The sequence below is a fragment of the Vombatus ursinus genome, unplaced genomic scaffold (genome assembly GCF_900497805.2).
Source record: "Vombatus ursinus unplaced genomic scaffold, bare-nosed wombat genome assembly UNPS02014781.1, whole genome shotgun sequence".
NCBI classification, from domain to species: Eukaryota; Metazoa; Chordata; class Mammalia; order Diprotodontia; family Vombatidae; genus Vombatus; species Vombatus ursinus.
The window spans coordinates 9,714,607-9,727,985 of NW_020954559.1; the positions used below are offsets into that span (position 1 = coordinate 9,714,607).

Sequence of the window (13,379 nt, forward strand, 5' to 3'; positions counted from 1 at the left end):
TGTATTGCTGAGAATGGCTAAGTCAGCCACAGTTCTTCATTGTACAATATTGTTGCCACTATGTACAATGTTCTCCTGGTTCTGCTCACTTCACTTTGCATCAGTTTATGTAAGTCCAGGGTTTTCTGAAATCATCCTGTTTGTTATTTCTTCTCATCCTGCTTGTCATTTCTTATGCCTCATTTTAAAAGATCATGTTTCCAATGTACTTGATTTATTTAAAATGGAAAAATCCCCACTGTCTTTAAAGCAGCAAACTCACTGTCTTTCCAATTCTTTAAAAACAACAATGACAACAACAAAGTAGCCTATGGGGAAAAAGAAAGGAGTCAGTAATTATTATAATAAACACTCAAGTATAAACATAAGATATCTGTTACCTAGTATTCAGCCTAGGCAACTCCCTCTAACCCAGACCTCAACCTAGGATAGTCGGATCATAGATTTAGAGCTGAAAGAGATGATGGATAGATAGATAGATAGATAGACAGACAGACAGACAGACAGACAGACATAGACAGATAGATAGATACATAGATACATAGATAGATAGATAAATACATAGATAGATAGATAGATAGATAGATAGATAGATAGATAGATAGATAGATAGATAGATAAATAGATAGATAGATGATAGATAAGTGCCACTCACTGTGCTAAGGGTTGGGAGATACAAAAAAAGCAAAAGACAATCCCTACTCTCAAGGAGCTCATAGTCTGATGGGAGAGAAAACATGAAAAAATAAATATATACAAACAACATAGGAATAGGATAAAATCCTAGATAAACAATAGATGAAAGGCAATAGTATTGAAAGGGTATCAGAAAAGGCTTCTTCAAAAGATAAGAATTTAAGTGGGTCTTTAGGGAAGCCAAGAGATGGAAATAAGGAGGCAGAGTATTCCAGGCATGGGAAACAATCAGAGAAAATGCCCAGAGCTGAGAGATGGCATGTCTCGTTCGTGGAACAGCCAGGAGTCCAGTGTCACTAGATCAAAGAGTATGTGTTAAGGATTAAGTTGTGAGAAGATTGGAAAGATAGTGAGTCATATCATGAAGAATTTTGAATGCCAAACAGAGAATTTTATATTTGATGCTGGATGTAATAGGTGGAGTTTATTCAATGAGGGCGAAGGGGTGACATGGCCAGATCTGCTCTTTAGGAAGGTCACTTTGACAGCTGAGTGAAGGATGAACTGGATAGGGAGATGCATGAGGCAGATGGATCAATCGGCAGGCTATTGCAATATTTCAGGTATGAGGCAGGCTATTGCAATAGTCCAGATAAGAGGTGAAGAAAATCTACACCAGGGTAATAGTAGTGTCAAAGGAGAGAAGAAAGGTATATACTAGAAATATTTTGAAGGTAAAATCAATAGGCCTGGGGGAGGCTTTGACAGAAACCGAGGAGTCAAAGGAAGGGGGAAGGAAGAGCTCGAAGCAAGAGCCTATCATAGCACAAGGAGGTTTCTAGGGCAGAGTCCATTTTTTTAGTGAGGAAGGAGTGAAGGTGATACACCTATTTCAGGGGTGGGGAACCTACAGCCTCGAGGCCACATGTGGCCCTCTAAGTCCTCAAGTGTGGCCCTTTGACTGAATCCAAATTTCACAGAACAAATCCCCTTAATAAAAGGATTTATTCTATAAAACTTGGACTCACTTAACAGGCCACACCCAAGGACCTAGAAGTCCACATGTGGTCTTCAGGCTACAGGTTCCCCACCCTTGATTCTAGTCCAGCCCCAAAGTCATGTCAAATCAAGCATTCTTTCCACTATGTCAGTATCTATGACAATTCATAAGTCCTTGAGAGATGCCTTAGACACATTGATTGATGTTAAATGACTTGCCCAAAGTCACATAGCTAGTTAAGAGTCATAGGCTAGGGTTTGAATACAGATCTTCATGACTGCAAACCTAACTTCTAGCCTCACTCATCTACTGTATAGCACAGACAACTATAGAAAGTAATGACTCATTGTAGAATATTCAGAAGTGACTGTGCTACCTTGCCTTTCTATATATACATCAGAGAGAATTGTAAATAGCTCCCTTTATATAAAGTCTTTGTCCTTTAAAAGTGAAGAGTTTTCTTTTGGTATGCGTTTTAAATTGCTTAGACAAAATGATAAAGCATAGTTATTTTTATTATAGAGGCTTCACAATTTCTTTCAAACTACTGAGAAGTAATTTATGGTCTCAGGTTAAGCATTGAGAAGATTCAAATTTTCTCTCACCAGGACTTAGGGTGGTGACTTATAGAGCTCTATAGTTGGATTTATTACCAAAAGCTTAAAACACACACACACACACATACACACACACACACACACACACGTACCATGAACAACAACCATTCTGCTTCTAATAAGATGCCTCTTAGCTTCAAAAGTATTGTTTGTTTGTTTTTCCCTTCTCCCATTAGAAATATCTTCTCTTCTGTTTTGGACATTATTTAATAGTATGGTGAACATTTGCTACCACGTGACACTAATGACTCATTAATTGACATAGAATCCCGTAGCATCGAGAAGAGCAAGGAAGATGGTCTGCTGTTTTTCTCAACCCCTGCATACTCTTGTGAACGCAAACAGCTATTTATAACTAGACTGTAAGCAAAGACGCTCCTGTGATTAATTTGACAGTTAAATATGCAGTCAGGATTTAGGAGAAAAAGACTTCAGCCCTTCCCTAAACTAGAAAATCTGATAATATATTTACTAAGTAGAATAAATAAATGCCTATCAGAAGCATGAATATACAAGGCACTTTGATGTAATAAAAAGAGTGTAAAATTTGGGGTCAGAAGAGCTGGGTGCAAGGTGATCATGGACAAGTCATTTCCTTGCTCTGGGTCTCCCTTTTCTCAGGGGAAAATGAGAGGTTTGTCCCGGAGAGTCTTGAATCTATGATTCTACAATACCATGTTGTTCTGAGTCGTTTCAGTTATGTCCGACTCTCTGTACCCCATCTTGGGGTTTTCTTAGCAAAGATACTGGAGTGGTTTGTCATTTTCTTCTCTAGCTCATTTTGCAGATGAAGAAATGAGGCAAACAGGGTTAAGTGACTTACCCAGGGTTACACAGCCAATAAGCGTCTAAGACTAGATTTGAATTCGTGAGGATGAGTCTTCTTTATTCCAAACCCAGTGCTCTATCCACTACACCACCTAGCTGCTCTGCTACCATAGTAGAGAACCACCTCATTAATGTCACCTCATTCTAAAATTATCCTTTCATCTACCAAGAGTGGGGAACCACACATGGCCCTCCGGGTACTCGAGTGCAGCCCTCTGACTGAATCCAAACTTCATAGAACAACAATGTTTGGATTCAGACAAAGTGCCACACGTGAGGACCTAAAGGGCCACATGTGGCCTTGAGGCCACAAGTTCCCTACCCCAACCATCTTTTTTTTTTTTTAACCTATACCTGTGATTTTATTGGTACAAGGAGATCCAGGTGAGGAACTTCCTCTAATTAAGCAGGTCAGCACTTTTATTTCAACTTTAATACTGAATAATGCTCCAACTAAACAGATCACTCTCTAAAAACTACACTTAGCTACTTGGCTATTTCTACCCTAGTCATGGTTGGACGTGGGTTAAACAAATAATTTTAAAAATGCCTTCCAGTTGCATTTTTACCACTGTAACACACGTTTCTTCACTAATATATGTGTCTAATGTCTCATTGTGATATCGAGGTTGTTATATCAACGGAAGACAAGAGCTGGCAGGTCCTGCTCAGCTAGAAAGCCTTTGTGGATGTACTGGGTTATGGACTTTTTGCCCATTACTCAAAAATCAAAACAGAAGTCCTTATCCTTCCCCACAATTCCTCTCCTCTGCCCAATTTCCCTGCTATTGTTGAGGGTACCCACATCTTCCCAGTCACCCAGATTCCTAACTTGGGTGTCATTCTGGGTTCTCCTGGCACCCCCTACGTATATAATCTGTTGCCAAATCCATCTTCTCAGCACCTTTCCTCTAGGTCCCCTTCACTCTGCTCTCACTGCCACCCTCCTGGTGCAGGTCCCCATCCCCTCCCATCTGAACTACCAGGACCTTCTGGTTGGTCTGCCTGCCACAATCTTTCCCCACTCCTCCACTCAGCTGTCCAAGTGATCTTCCTAAAGCACAGGTCTGAGCCCTACTCAAACACCAATAGCTGCCAATAACCTCCAGAATAAAATAGAAAATACTCTGTTTGGCATTGAAAACCATTCACAACCTGAGCCCTTCCCATATTTCCAGTTTTATACTTTACTCCCCCTCCATGTACTCCATGATTCAGTGATACTGGTTGACTTGCCATTCCTCCTGATTCTGTCATCACACTGTCTCTCCCCCATGGTTGGAATGCTCTCCTGCCTCTCCTCTGCCTTCTGACTTCTCTGGTTTCCTTGAAGACTCAGCTCAAATTCCATTTTCTGCAGGAGGCCTTTCCTGGTTCTCTCAGCTGTTAATGTCTTTCCTTTCAGCTTAGTTTTCATTCCTGCTGCATTATATCTTGTATGTACATATTTGTTTACACAATGTCTCCTCCATCAGAACATAAGAGTTTTGAGGACAGAAACCAAGTTTTTGCCTTTCTTTGTATCCCAAGCATTTACATAGCACAGCAAGTGACACATAGTAATTGTTGATTGGCTAACTGACCAAACTATCTGGTGACCAGATTGATTACAAGATGAATTTTCCAGCTGTAGCAGCTCTCAAAGATTGTCTACTAAATCTAGGAGGATTGTGATATGATTCAGTGGATGTACACATACTAACAAAATCAGGGAATCTTGATATCCTGAAGAAACTTACACATTAACGTATAAAGTAAAATATTTCAGTTTTGCATATCTCAGGGGATACTTTATCTTTTTTTTTTCAGTGACATAAGAAAATGAATAAACTTAGCCATTGATCCTAGTAAGAAAGTTGATGTGTTATATAGAAAGTTTGTTGGACCGGAAGACAGAGGACCTGAGTTCATAAGACCAGTGGTATCAAACTCAATCCCTATAGGCCATATATTGACTTAAAATCCTAGCATTATCTGTTTTATTGTATTTTTATTTATTTTGCCAACTACTTCCCAATTGCATTTTTAATCTGGTTCAGGTCATGCTTGAGAGTGTTGTGGCCCTTGTGTGACCCAGGGGCCACATATGTGACACCTCTGATTATAGGCTTTTAAGCTAGAAGGTCCAGATCCAGGCTTTGCTATTTCTACTATCTCTGTAACATCTGGCAAGACCCTCAGGGGTCTTAGCTTCCTCGTCTGTAAAAGGAGAGGGTTGGACTAGAGCTCCAATAGCTCTAACTCTATAAACTTTCAATGGTCAACCTCCTCAAACATTAAGTAAAAATGAATAGTTGTGGCTGAAATTTTAGCCACCCCTATTCGGTTTGTGTCTAACATTAAAGAGGACAGAGGTGCCATATACAGTTTGCAAAGGAAATTTAGCTGCTTAGTTCCACACAGACAACAAAGAAAACAATAAAATTTCAGAGTAATCAAATACAGTGCAGGTGAAATGCCTAGTGAGGTCATTGAAAAAACACTTTCCTGAATTTGTATCTGAGTGAAATTCACTTGATCCACAATGTTGGTTTTCTGGTCTCCTACTTCAACCCTGTGGCAAATTTAAGCAGTCCCAATGAGGATAGATTCAGGCCATGTAACAAAGCAAGGCAAGGACATTCAGAGAGGAAAACAGAGTTCCAATGCACCAGCCACATTGAAGAAAGAACCAGCCACCCTTTTGAAAACTAAAAAGTTACTTTCTCTCTTTTACTAACTGATTAAACTGTGACTCAACAATTAGCTATGATTAAGCCTGCATCCTCGTTTCTAATGAGGCTGGAGAGCAGGAGGCCAGATGCCTGGTGTAATTCAGACACAAAGCCTCAAAAAAAAATTGCTCCTAGCTATTTTGGGTGAATAAAATGGGAAACACACTGAATTGTCACCCACAGTGAAGGAACCCAGAAAGCACACAAAGGACCTTAATCACTGCAAACACTCCCCACGCAGGAAGAGATGGTGGTGAGAATGATTCAGAGCTACTAGCATCCCCTTCCACCACCAGCCTGATGCTCCCCAATTCACTCGAATGGAGACAGAAGGGAGGAGAAAAGGAAAAGTACATTATATGAACCACCTCCCTGCAGGCAAGCACAGGGTGAGGGAGCTATGAGTGGGTTGTATCAAACAGAGAGACCAAAATACTTGCTGTACCCATTCTGATATCAGCACATGATGCTGTGTCAGGGTGACACTGTCTTTCTGCATATACATTCCAATGTCAGAATGCACCTTGGCAATACTCAGCCAGCCTCCTGTGCTCACCGGCCCAGCTCCCAGCTTTGGTCTCCCCTCTTCCTGGCATACAAACCACAAAGCTACACAGAGATGCTCACAGTTTACCAATTTCTGGCTTGAATGTCTCTTTGTTTTCTTTTTTTTTTTTTTAGGCAGGCAAGCAGGCAATCAATAAGCATTTATTAAGTATCTACTCCATGCTAGGCACTGTCCTAAGTGCTAGGTATACAAGGAAAGGCAAAAGGCAGTCCCTGCCCTCAGGGAGCTCACAATCTAATGGGAGAGAACATGCACCAACTATGTACAAACAAGCTATATACAGGGAAAATTGGAAATAATCCACAGAGGGAAGAAACTTGAATTAAAGGGGATTGGGAAAGGCTTCCTACAGACCGTGAGATTTTAGCAGGGACTTGAAGGAAGCCAGGGAAACCACGGGGCACAGGTGAGGAAGGAGAACATTCCGGGTATGGTGGACAACTAATGAAAATGCCCAAAGCTGAGAGATGGGGTGTCTTGTTTGAGGAAAAGGGAGGCCAGTATCACTGGATCACAGATACAGTTTGTGGGTGAGGGAGGGCAGTAGAGTGTAAGGTGTAGGAAGACTTCAATGTTGGGGAAGGGCTAGGTTATGAAGGACTTTCAACTTCAAACATAATCATGATCATACAGAGACAACGGCACAGTGGATAGAAGGCTTGCCTCATTGTTAGAAAGGCCCAGGTTCAAGTCCTTCCTCTGACACATACTAACTATGGGACCTTGAGCGAGGCAGTTGTAACATCTCAATGGCCTCAGGCAGCTCTCTAAAATTATATAAATTGCAGAGCAGGTCCTCATCTGCAATATGGTAAAGGGCATTTCCCAGATTACAATGATATTCCCAGGCTTCTTCCTCACCCCCAAACAGCTGAAATGGATATAGCACTAAGGTCTGTAAAGCATTTTCACGTATATTATCTCATTTCATCCTCACAACAATTCCATGATGTAGGCACTATCATTGCTCTCATTTTACAAAAGAGGAAACTGAGGCATGGAACAAGACTTGTTCATGACCACATGACTATTCTGGGTGGAATGCTGAAAGCTTTGCAAAAGTTTATTTCTTTATTTATTTTCATGAGAAAATGGAACTGGAGAAAGTCCTGAAGATCAGGTGCATTTTGCCTCCATCTGTGACAGAACAAGAAGGAAGGGAAGAGGGGTGGAGGTGGAGAGTAGAAAGCAGTGTCACTCTTCAAGAAATACATCGAGGACTATAGAATGGGATTTTTTTTTCCTGGGATAATCAGGGTGTAACAGAGGAACATATGCCTGGGTAACTTAGAAGAGAGCTTGGCCTGGAGAAGACTGAGCTAGGACCTAATTACAGTGATGCTTCCTCTAGGGCCCAGAGTGACCAGCTGTTTTTCATTTTCACCAAGGAGAAATAAAGAGGGAAGAGAAAAGAAAATTAGCATTTATATAGAACCTACTATGTGCCAACTACTTTACTAAATCCTTAAAAAAATGTCTTTTAATTGATCCTCATAACAACCCAGTGAGATAAGTGCTATTATTATTCCTTTTTTAAAGTTGAGAAAACTGAGGCAAATAGAAGTTAAGTGACTTGCTTAGGGTCATCACATAGCTAGTAAATGTCCGAGGTCAGATTTGAACCCAGGTGATAATAAGAAAAATTGCTAACATTTATATGCATTTACTAGGCACGAGGCACTGTGCCAAGCATTTTATGATTCTCTCATTTGATTCTCATAACAACCCTGAGAGGTAAATGCTATTATTATCATCACCATTTTTCAGATAAGGAAACTAAGGCAAACAGCGGCTAAGACACTTGCCCAGGGTCACACCCTTAGTCAGTGTCTAAGGTTGGATTTGAACTTAGCCCCTCCTGACTCTAACTCCAATACTCTATCCACTATGTCACCATAAAGAATTGAATCTGAAGTATGATGATTTAGGCCTCACGTTAGAAGTTAAGTCATATCTTCTCAAGGTTAAATGAAGTCATTTCATTGGGGTCCTCCATCTCCTCTCCTTCTCTCATGGAGAAAGACACAGTACTTTTAAGTAAAGGTAGATTCAAGATAAGTACCAGATAATAAACTTCAGAGAACATCAAGGTAATAGTAATGATAATGGTAATAATAATAACAATAATAATAATAGTAATAATAATAATTGCTGTTGTTATTACAACAATAATTATTATTTTAGGGGTGATGTACATAATGCTTTATAGATATTATCTCCTTTTATTATCATAACAACCCTGGGAGATAGGTGCTATTAGTATTATCCTCATTTTACAGATAAGTAAAATTAGTTCTGACAAGCCAGTTTGACTCCAGCACCTCCTTGTACGTGCACATGTATGTGTATATAATAAAGTACATATATGTGTGTACACATGTATGCACATTTTATATATATGTCTATATACATATACATACATGTATATTAGGGACTTCATTAAGAGGTTTGTCAACATGCTTGTGGTATTGGTTGGTATTCTATAATAACAATAATAGCATTTATATAGTTTCTATTTGTCTCTATTTAGCTTGTTTGTACAGAGTTGTTTGTATATTATCTTCCTGGTTAGAGTGAGAGCTTCTTAAGGGCAGGGACTGTCTTTTGCTTTTTTTTTTTTTTTTTTGTATCTTCTGCATTTAGCACCGGGCCTGTCACATAGCAGGCAGTTAATAAGTGTTTATTGGCTGGTTGACTCTAGCCACTATGCCGTGTTATCTCTAAGCATGACAAGACCAAGGAAAAGACTAGCATATCCCTTACAACAGGTTCTCCCACTAATAGTTAATAATTCATATCTCTCAAAAATTCCTAGGGTTATAACATTTTTGAATTTTCTTCATGTCATCACTGGAGCAAAAAAAAAAATCATCTAACTATTTGCAAATGACTTCCTACACAGCAGTTCACATCTTTACGGTCAGACAACTGACTAGGGTATAGATAACATAAGATCCCACTATGTTTTTATTGATTTTTTAAAAGATTTGAATTTTTCATAATGAAAACGTAAAGGCTCTCTTTAAGGTGAGATTTCTTACATGTGCATAATAAATTATTACTAGGTAGGACTATGGCTATAACTTCATACAAAATAATGAAACATACGTTCATTTAAGGTGTTCACTCATGTCACACAAAAAAATGTTCTATGCAGAGCACAAATAAAAGGAATCACCATTCATAGACATGTTCTCCAAATGTTCCCATTCACAAATGTTATTGTTTACTTGCATCTATTCGCAGAACACTCCAAAATCTCCCCAATGAAATCTACAGCAATATAAAAAAAAGATTGGTCTAATCATTCACACTAAAAAAACAAAGTGGATGAATTGTGGAAATTATCTGGACCACATGATATGTAGGTAGATAGGCAGTCCACTATGTTAGTCCAACTGTGCATTTGTGTGTGCTTGTTTATATTGTAAAGACAATAGAGATGGTCAATGACCTGGGACCAGAATTGAGGAGATTAGGATGACATTTGGGAAACTGAGTAGTGTTTTTGTGCTTGCTACCTCCAAAGCCCATTGGAATACTAATGTTGTTTCAGGGATGGCATGTGACTGACCACGTCACCTACTACTCAATAAACGTTAGTAGTTCCCACTATACTTCCAGAATCAAATACATAATGCACTGTTTGGCCTTCAGAGCCCTTCATCATTTTTCCCCCTCCTACCTTTCTAGTCTTCTTCCACTTTACTCCCCAACACATATTCAAGCCAGTGACAGTGGCCTCCTGGCCATTCCATAAGCAAGACTCTTATCTCTTGGCTCTTTCCTCTGGTTGCCCTCAATGTCTAGAAGCTATAGCTCTTCTGTACTATCTATATATCTCCTTAGTTTCCCTTCAGTCCCAACTAAAATGTCTTCTTTGACTGGAAGCCTTCCTCAACCCTTTTTAATTCTAGCACCTTCCCTCAGTTAATTACTTCCTATTTACCCTGTATATAGTTTGCATTGTATATATTTGTTTGCATAGTGTAAGCTCCATGAGAACAGGGGCTGGGTTATTCTTTTTTTTTTTGGCCTCTTTTTGTATCACCAGCATTTATCACAGTGCCTAGAACATAGTAAGCACTTAATAAATGTTTATTGATTAATCAATTAATTGAATTATGGAACACTTCGATCTTGAACGAATTAAAATTACAGGTAACTCCAAAAGTGATGGAAAGATGAATATTGGGCACACAGGTACTCAAGCTGCAATGTGTTACCAATAACTTATGCATGAAAAGTAGAATAAAAGACACGATCAAAAACACTAATGTCCCAAAATGAAGAGGGACACATCGTGAAATGATAAGATTTCTAAGATGCTTCATGTATCTATAGGTACTACTTTCTGTCATATGTAATTATGTAATTCTAACCAAATATAAACTTGAGCTTAACAATTCAATGATAAAAATTTGTGCTCTCCCCCTACATTTTCCTACTTGTTTACTTCAAATAAGATTTGGAATCCACACCTCCATATATAGCCCATCATTTGGATATGCTCCATTTATACATATTGATACCTGAGCAGTAACAAGTTTTCCTAATACATATTCTCTAGAGGATGTGAAGGTAGCAATTCATAAAACAATTTCCCCAAAGATATGTGTTTGGAAGACATGCAGAATAAAAATAATTTAAATTGTGGAAGGCTTGCAAATTTATTAATGACTTATGCAGTAACTTCTAGTTAAAAGCGCTGGGTCAACACTAACAACAAATTGATTAAAGCTCTTTTTTTACACAAATATTTTTTATTACAAATTTTAATTCTTAAGAAATACACATTTTTAAGAAATGGCCTTAGTATTTTTTTTTAAAAAAATCTTTGGAATCTCCTAGAGAAATATTGTTTTAGACACAAAGGTCCATTCTGCCTTCTTGTAAATACATACACAGGTTCTCTTTTGGTCAGTGAGAACCACTTTCACAATAGTTCGTGAATAACAAAGCAGAATATGGCCTAAATGTAAAAATGCAGCCATAGGGATTTGATGGTGCTGTTTTCTATACCAGTCTAGAGAATGAAAAATACTCATAAGAATAAGGCCTTTTTAAGTTTTTTAAATCAAGTCATTCAGTGTGTGATTAGTGTTTAAAACCCTGAAAATATTAAATACAGAATAAAAACAGCAAGCTCAAAGTACATGTTTTACTATATTAAACACAATAGCCATGAACCTGGATTTGTCTTTGGCACCATACAATTTTGGTATTTAAGTGAATGATGAAATAAAACTGATGTTTCACATTAAATATTCTATTCTTTCATAGCTCACTTAAAGGACAACAAATCTGGAAAGAAGAAAACTTATATAAGCTTCATTTTAATAGTGGAACTAGAACCCAAAACCTGATTTGCCTAATTGCTGACATCTATATAAATTACTAAATATATATATATCTATCTATCTATTTCTGACCACATTTGGACCATCTTTATTCCACAGGAAAGTTGTGTTTTTTCTGCAAAAGCAGGTGCATAGTACCACACAGAGCAGAGAAATATAAATTTACGCATTTGGTTTGGAAGATATGGCTATTTACTCCTTAATCATATTTGGTAATCCCATAACTTTTTTTTTACATTACTATTATTTGTACAGGAACAATAAGTACATATCAAAGGACCTACCATTTTGGAAAAAGCTAGACAGTGGTATAAACAACATTTATATCTGGGAGGGGGTCAAAAATGAATCTAAATATAATAAAAAATGTCAAGGGGGAGTCAAACAGTATGTAAGTCACTGCATACCTCCTAGCACCTCTTGATTTTTCTGACTGAGCTCTGGCTTTACACTCAGTACATTATAGCACATAGACTTTTTCTTTCTTTTTTTTTTCTTAAATAAAAAGTGCCATTTGGTATGTTGATATTTGAAGCTTATTGTTGTCTCTTTTTTCTTCTTCAAGCAAGTAGAGGACCAATAAAGCAAGGCGTGTTAGTTATGCAAATTCCTATAAGGCACTTTACTGTTTTCTTATTCGACAACAGTGAGGTACACGGGATATATTTCTAGGGTTCATTGCTGTTAAAAAATGAATAGCACCATATTGTGACGTTAGCTGAGACTGGGAGTCATTATGTTCTTCTCATACAGACTTGGCAGCGGCTAACGTGTGTGCGCAGTTCTCCTGCTTTCAAAGTCGATGGAGTAGGCTTCCTGTAATCAAGAAAACAAATAGCTCTCAGGAATCACTTAGCTATCAGGGATTTCAAACATTGGTGAGAATTTAAGTTTCTTTAAAACAACAAGGAATTAGATGCTAGGTGGCCTGGTGGATAAAAAGCTGGGCCTTGAGTAAGAAAGACTCATTTTCCTGAGTTCATCTCTGGCTTCAGACACTTCCTAGCTGTGCGACCCTGGGCAGGTCACTTAACCCTGTTTGCCTCAGTTTCCTCATCTGGAGAAGGAAATGGCAAACCACTCCAGTTACTTTGCAAAAAAAACAAGAAAAACAAATGGGGTCACAAAGAGTCAGAAATGCCTGAAACAACTAAGCAACAACAAAACAACAAGGAATACAAAGTGGATTGTGGTATTGAATGTGGAGTCAGCTGGGTTCAAAATCCACCGCAAAGTCTTACTACCTATATGACCCTAGGCTAGTCAATTAACCTCTAGAGACCTGTCTCTCCTCATCTGTAAGCTGAGGAAGATTAAATTCGATGGGCTCTAAGTTCCTTTGCAGCTTTGCATAGAAATAATCACTCTCATTGGGCCAGGATTGGGTTTACAATTTTGTTGTTGTTATTCAGCGGTTCAGTGGTTTTCTTGGCAAAGGTACTGGAGTGGTTTGTGATTTCCTTCTCCAGTTTAACACCCACCCCTTTTAGTCTGGCATATACATAATCTGACCCAAACTTGCCTTTCCAACCTTACCTCCCACCATTCACCAAAGTTAATCTTCTGTTCTTGCTGCTCTCTTTATAGTCCCATTTCTTCCCCAATGTCACCTCTGCTTTTTGTCCATGCATTGCTGGAATACTCCCTACTTTCCTC

General features: G+C 38.5%; 1 protein-coding gene across 1 annotated transcript in view; it reads right to left on the reverse strand.

Annotated features, from left to right (window-relative positions):
• Positions 1-10,860: 10,860 nt before the first annotated feature.
• The window catches only part of LOC114046110 (collagen alpha-1(IV) chain-like), a 204,058-nt gene continuing 201,539 nt past the window's right edge, over positions 10,861-13,379 (reverse strand). The window contains exon 52 of the mRNA XM_027866365.1: positions 10,861-12,539. Coding sequence (XP_027722166.1) covers positions 12,458-12,539 — 82 coding nt within the window. The 3' untranslated portion in view covers positions 10,861-12,457. The remainder of the gene's footprint in view (positions 12,540-13,379) is intronic.